The sequence below is a fragment of the Cuculus canorus genome, chromosome 2 (genome assembly GCF_017976375.1).
Source record: "Cuculus canorus isolate bCucCan1 chromosome 2, bCucCan1.pri, whole genome shotgun sequence".
Taxonomy (NCBI): Eukaryota; Metazoa; Chordata; class Aves; order Cuculiformes; family Cuculidae; genus Cuculus; species Cuculus canorus.
In genome coordinates this window covers 37528162-37534758 of record NC_071402.1, presented here as the reverse complement: position 1 = coordinate 37534758, position 6597 = coordinate 37528162, and the positions used below count along the sequence as shown (strand labels likewise).

At 42.9% G+C, this 6597-nt stretch overlaps 1 protein-coding gene and 1 pseudogene across 6 annotated transcripts in view; one reads left to right on the top strand and one right to left on the bottom strand.

Moving 5' to 3' along the window:
• Window positions 1-70: 70 nt before the first annotated feature.
• Window positions 71-6597, bottom strand: part of PDE7A (phosphodiesterase 7A) — an 81120-nt gene continuing 74593 nt past the window's right edge. For 3 of the 6 annotated variants that reach the window (XM_054057285.1, XM_009570881.2, XM_054057286.1), the window contains one exon: window positions 71-5301. In XM_054057285.1, coding sequence (XP_053913260.1) covers window positions 5090-5301 — 212 coding nt within the window. In that variant the 3' untranslated portion in view covers window positions 71-5089. The remainder of the gene's footprint in view (window positions 5302-6597) is intronic. The other 3 variants (XM_054057288.1, XM_054057287.1, XM_054057289.1) reach the window with 3 other exon arrangements.
• LOC128851117 (uncharacterized) lies at window positions 5308-6261 on the top strand (annotated as a pseudogene).

The window sequence follows — 6597 nt, the reverse complement described above, 5'->3', positions numbered from 1 at the left end:
ATTAAACACTAAGTTACATATCCAGTATTCTTTGTGCATAACTGACCAACTTAAAAATGTGTGTACGTGTTAATAATGAGTGATATGCCCTTCAGTAAGTATCAATCATCTGAGCTCTAACTATAACTGGCACTAAAATGTTTAGTTTGATACTGAATTTTTCATGTTGAAGTCTTTCTTTTAAACTTAATTTAAAGCAAATTTTTAGCCCAAAGAAAACCTGAAAATGTTCTGCCTCCTACTAGAAAATAAAATTGAAATCTTAAATCTGCTGCAGAGGTCACCTGGTATGAGACATTTGAAGTACCAGCGCATTTTTGTGTGGGATTGTTTGTTTGAAATAAGCTTGCAAGGGTGAGAGTGTGTGACAAGTGAGTAAATCATGCTTCCAGTGTATTTGAAACAACCAGCAGAGAGCAGCAGAGTAAAACAATTAATGTCAGATTATGTGTTAACTAGCGTAGAAGTTGTGTAGTTAGGAAAAAAGGTACAAAGTACTGTGGGGTGCAAGTTGCCAAAAGGGTGTTGCTCTTCTCAGCTGTGCTAAGGGATACTCACAGACACTTTTTCATCCCGAGCTGTCTTGGGCCCCTGGATAGATTCCTCGCAGTTGGGGACCGCACAAGCTCTCACGGTCCTATTTCAGGGAAGAGATGGTAGAACTGTTGCACATAACCTGTTCTTCAGGGGAAGCTTTTCCGGGGTCATCTCATAGAGCTGCCAGACCTGTGCAGAGCTACTTCATCAACTGAGCTCCTGTCTCCAGCCACAGGCACGGAAAGGGCTAAAGCTAAAAGTAAAATTCAGGTTAAAAAAAGCTGGTTTGGACCGAGAGCATTACAAGCGAGCTGCACACTTAAATGAAGCCAAGGTTTGCTCTGACTGTAAATGAGCCGAGTCGGAAGTATTTTAGCCCTCTAAGGTGATCTGGCTGCTGGAACAAGTACAAGTGCCTCTTGGAGTTTGTTTTCTAGGGAAAGCAAAAAGCAGCACTTCTTTAATAAAGACAGGTGAGTGGCTCTGGCTGGGTGACTGAGGATAACTGAAGCTTTGCTGCTTTTAACTGGAACGTAGCCTGTACGATTGAGGAGGATGGTTTCTGGTGTGAAGCTTGGGTCGGTGTTAATACGTACGCAGTGTAACTTCCTTCCAAAAAACACTGCCATCAGTCTTACTGATAGGCCGTTACATCTTTGTATTCTTCTAAATGCCTTTGAAACACCTTCAAGTTTTGTATTTAATGCTGTATTGTCACTATATACAATTAAAAGCAGTTAAGATAAATAGTGTGTATGATTTGTGGTACTGTGCAAACAGTAGCAGCCAGACAGCAGCCACAATAAAGTACAGGTTATGTTCTAATTATAGTGGCTGTAAATCAATGCAGTGACAACTTACTAGTGTCTCTTTCAGGACTGGGCTAATTACCTTGTTGCACAGCAGGACTAACAGTAGAATTGGTCATAGAACAACACAGAGCTAACGATTCAGTTCGCTCAGATGAATAAACAGATCAGGAACCCATGAGAAGTTTATGCCTCATCACAAACTTAGCAGGAACGTACTCACTTAACTGTCTCCCTATCCCATGTATGCTGGGTTCCCCGGACGGCCCCCTGGTGTGGCACAACTCCCCCCACCCCAAGGTGCCACAGCTTCAGAATAGGTGGCCCAGAAAAACGTCAAGTCCTCATCTTCTTTCAGAGACAAAAGCTCTGCTCACTGTTTCACTTTACATGATTTTAAACGTCAAAGTGTAAGTGATGTACTTTGGTCCAATTGCATCATTAACTTGTAAAACTTAGGACATCGCTTGACCTGTTAAGCGAGATTAAAATGGGGGGAAAGCACCACACCAAACATTTAACTTGAACTGAGGTGAGGTGCAGGGATCCAGCACCAGAAATACAGAAAAGGTGGCACAGTTTATTCAGTGACGTAAAATTATGGTGGAAGACATCATGTGTCAAGAAAATAAAATCATAAAGCTGCCACCAGATAATTTATTTCATACGTTTCTGTATCTTACTCTGTCTCTTCCACGTACCCCACACCACTGCCCACAGAAACGCATCTCAAGAAGTGCTCAAACTACAGCTCCTGGTGCGCCGCTGGGCAGAGACCTCAGCCATGCCCCAAGGCCTCTTTGCAGCTGTGTACGCGAGTGAACAGCGCAGCTCACCAGGAGCAGAGCTGTCGATTAAAACGATTTGTGGTGGGGACTGGGCCACCGTCCTGTAATGCATTTCTTGACCAGTGGGTGCCCTCACAAGGGCGCTCACGTGAAACGTTTAGGCTGTAGGAATGTTGGAGTTCAGTGTACATTTGTAGAAGGCATTTCTAGAGAGTGTGTGCAGAAAACAGCATTAAACTTCCATTTTCTTCTAATTCAGCCAAATGTTAGACGCTTCCATGTACACCAATAGATGGGATTAGAAGCAGCCTTTCTAAATCCAGCCTGGTAGGAGAAGACAGAAGCCCCTTTCCCGGACTTAGAACAAAACTAGTCCTGTTTTACTCTCTCACCTTGGCAAGTGGTACTGGTTCCTATCAGAGCAGATGACAGCAAGATTGCACAATGGTAAAGAATCAGATTGTTTATACATAATTGAAATATTGCTATATTTGTAAACTTTAATTAATTTCAATTTTCATTAAATTTACGTATTAAAATACCCTTATAACTAGGCTGTGACGAGCAGCGAGATTTATCTCACTGTGGAGGCCCCATCTTTAACCAAGTCATATTTTAAAAGAAAACATGAGTCACAGAAGACACAATGAGATACTGATTTTAGTGGGGATCTGTTTCAAAAACGGCTGCAGGCTTCGAATGTGCTTTATTCAAATAAGTGGAAGAAGAATCAATCCTCTTCCACGCTGAACGCTACGGATCTGTACAGGCTGTAGGGAAGCTTAGCAGCGGTCTCGCTGTGGTCATTTACTCCTACACAGTCATCGCCTCTTTGTCCTGAGGGCTCCAAGCACCGCTGGCCATCATCCCCCTTCCAAAGGCAACCTGTTAAAGTCAGGCTCCTCTGTCACTGCGAGTTACACCCCCGGCTCAGGATCGCGTTTGGGCCTTCTCTGTTGAAACCGAACAACAGCAAAAACTGGCACTGACGGCAAAGGAAGTTCACGCGGGTTCCAAAAAATGGTTTCATTATAAATTTATTTCTTTAAACATGGCCGCTTCGAGATCAACGATACTACTTCGGGGAACATGAAAGAATAATAACTTAATCTCAGAAGGGAAACAATCAGGTAAGTCAGGATTTGCTTTCCAAACAGTAAAAGGCCAAGCTCCAAGAGGCAACAAATTTTGGCATACGAGGACCAGTATTTTCAAATCCGAAAGTTGGCTTAGTTTTACATTGGAAGCTGACTGCAACCTTAGCTACCTTCCCGAAATGCTGGACTCGGTTGTAACTTAAATGTACAGGAGCGTAATGTGAAAAGATTTTTTTTTTTATTAATTAAAAGTTAACAGCAACAGGCACATATTAAAATGGATATGGCAAAGCCTTTACAAATGGCTTTACGCTGAAGCTCTCTCCCAAAAATGGCTGTTGCAACAAACTGTAAACAGAATTAATAAACAGTCTTTTACAATAATAACAGGGAAATACAAATGAACTAAAAGAAAGCACCAGTTTCTCAAACTAGATTACAGTTGTGCTTACTGTACTTAAAACAATGTAAAACAAATTACAAAAATGGAATGTTTTAAGTTCAAAATTAGTCCTTTAATTTTGTCCTAAAAAACATTTTCTCCTTGTCCCATCAAAAACCCATCAGTGGGTGAAGTTTCAGTAGAGGGAGGAATAGGTAAACAATGCACTTTTTTTTTTTTTAAATTATTATTTTTCAAATCAAAAACAAATTTGGTCACTTAGCTTTGTGCATAGTTTAAGGCATCTGTAGCAATTTGTTACAGTTTCCTCCCCGATGTGGCTGTTCATGAAATTGTCACATTCTAAAAGAATAAATAAAATTAAAAAAAAACCAAAACAATAAAATGTTGCCGTTCAAACCCTTCCCGGTTCCCTCCCGCCCTCCCCGTCCCAAACATACTCACACACCCACACGTACACACACGCTGCAGCGAAAGGGGCATTTGTACCCTTGTTCTGAAGGACACGCTTCCCATCCCACTTTTATTTCAGATTGGCAAATACCCTGAGCTGATTATGGTGTTTAGACATTCCACCTTGTTCTTGCATGTGCAGTTCAAGTGTACAATAGCGAAAACAACATGCGATGTTTCCACTGCAGAATCGCAATGCAGTTCGGACGCTTCCCCCCCACCCCCACCCCTTCCCTTCCCCAATTCAGAAGTGTTTTCCGCTGTTTAAAAAACTGCATTCCCATATAGCACTGGAGTAAAGCTTGGCTGTGCTCTATGATGAATGCTCAGTTCCCAGTGCACAAACAAAATTATGGCAAATGGGAGGCTTTTCTGGCATCCAAAGAAACAAGAGCTGCAGTCTCCAATTTGATCTTTTTTTTCTTTTAAAAAAAGCAAAAAAACCCAAGTTAGTGGTTCCTTCACAGCCATGCACAAAGGTTAAGTCTAGAACCAATAGTTTCAGAGTACATTTGTAAACATCAAGTCTTGCCAGAGGCAGCAGAGGATGGGCACTTCACATTTCCGTATTAAAACAGGGACTGAGTGGAAGGTTTGCTTTGAACACATTTATGCAAGTCTTGCTAAATTCCAAGAAAGTGGAACAATCCATCTCGAGTCTTAGATTTGAGGACCGTATTCCAAACGTCACCAAAAAAAAACCAAAGCCGTGTGGCACAATGAAGCTTCTGTACTGTTCCTCCAAGGCTGAGTCACTGCTGTGCTTTGCATATTCAAGGTTCCGAACAAAAACCAACTGAGGCGTATGCATATTGCTCTATGTTCAGATCTTGCAAGTTAAAAAAATTCTGGTTCAAATGGTCTGTGTCAACGAAAACTTGGAAATAAATAATGCTGGCATCATTTTACCGTTTTCTTAAAACCTTGGGCTGGCAAGTTATCTCCTTTAATCCAACCGTGCAGATACCAAGAGAAGAGGCAGTTTTGTCATGAAGATTGAGGTCAGGACAATCGAGGTTCCTGAGGTAATAGGTCTGAGTCCATTTCTTCAAAAGCAGGGTCACCATCGTCACCGCTGCCAGACTGTTCCCTCTGCACCCCCTTCCAGCTCGCCTTGTTCAGTCCCAGGTGGCCAAGCATGGTCTGCGACAGCCTGGTGTTGGAAAACCGGGCCCATTCCCCAAACAGTGGTTCCACTAAGTAGGTCATAAAACCTTCAAAAACAAGCCAACAAACGTATCCAAGTGAAAAAAAATATATATACTCACATTAAATAGTTTAAATAAAATTCAGGAGCAAAAAATAAGCAATGAGACAGATTCTTCTCCAACATGCATTTAAAAATTCATTAATATTTAGGGCATCTTAATGAAATTCAGGGATCTGAACAGGCTGGACTGCTGGGCCGAGACCAATGGGATGAGGTTTAACAAGGCCAAATGCCGGGTCCTGCACTTGGGGCACAACAACCCTATGCTGTGCTACAGACTGGGGGAAGAATGGCTGGAGAGCTGCACGGAAGAGAAGGACCTGGGGGTGCTGGTTGACAGCCGACTGAACATGAGCCAGCAGTGTGCCCAGGTGGCCAAGAAGGCCAACGGCATCTTGGCTTGTATCAGAAATGGGGTCACCAGCAGGTCCAGGGGTTATTCTCCCTCTGTACTCAGCACTGGTGAGACCGCACCTTGAGTACTGTGTTCAGTTCTGGGCCCCTCACCACAAGAAGGATGTTGAGGCTCTGGAGTGTGTCCAGAGAAGAGCAACAAAGCTGGTGAGGGGGCTGGAGAACAAGTCTTATGAGGAGCAGCTGAGAGAGCTGGGGTTGTTTAGCCTGGAGAAGAGGAGGCTGAGGGGAGACCTTATTGCTCTCTACAACCACCTGAAAGGAGGTTGTGGAGAGGAGGGAGCTGGCGTCTTCTCCCAAGTGACAGGGGACAGGACAAGAGGGAATGGCCTGAAGCTCCGCCAGGGGAGGTTCAGGTTGGATATCAGAAAAAAATTCTTCACAGTAAGAGTCATTGGGTACTGGAACAGGCTGCCCAGGGAGGTGGTCGAGTCGCCTTCCCTGGAGGTGTTTAAAGGACAGGTGGATGCAGTGCTGAGGGACATGGTTTAGGGAGTGTTAGGAATGGTTGGACTCGATGATCCAATGGGTCCTTTCCAACCTGGTGATTCTGTGATTCTGTGAAATAATCTCTCAAAATGTAAAAGACTTTGATGTTCAAAAGAACAGCATTCAATTGGATTAGAAAGTAATCTCTTTTCTTTCACAATGTTAAGCAAATAAAGGAAAATATTGGAGAACGGGGGGGGGGGGGGGGGCAGAATCTAAACATCATCAAACAAGTCACACAAATTAATTTAGAAAACCTAAATTTCTAAAAGACTTTATAAGAAATTACTCCATAGACAGCCTGAATTATATTACGCTAGGGGGGGAAGAGAGGGAAAGAACTACATATATTCATTTCACAAGCTGGCAAAAAATACAGATTATAGAAATTTTTCAG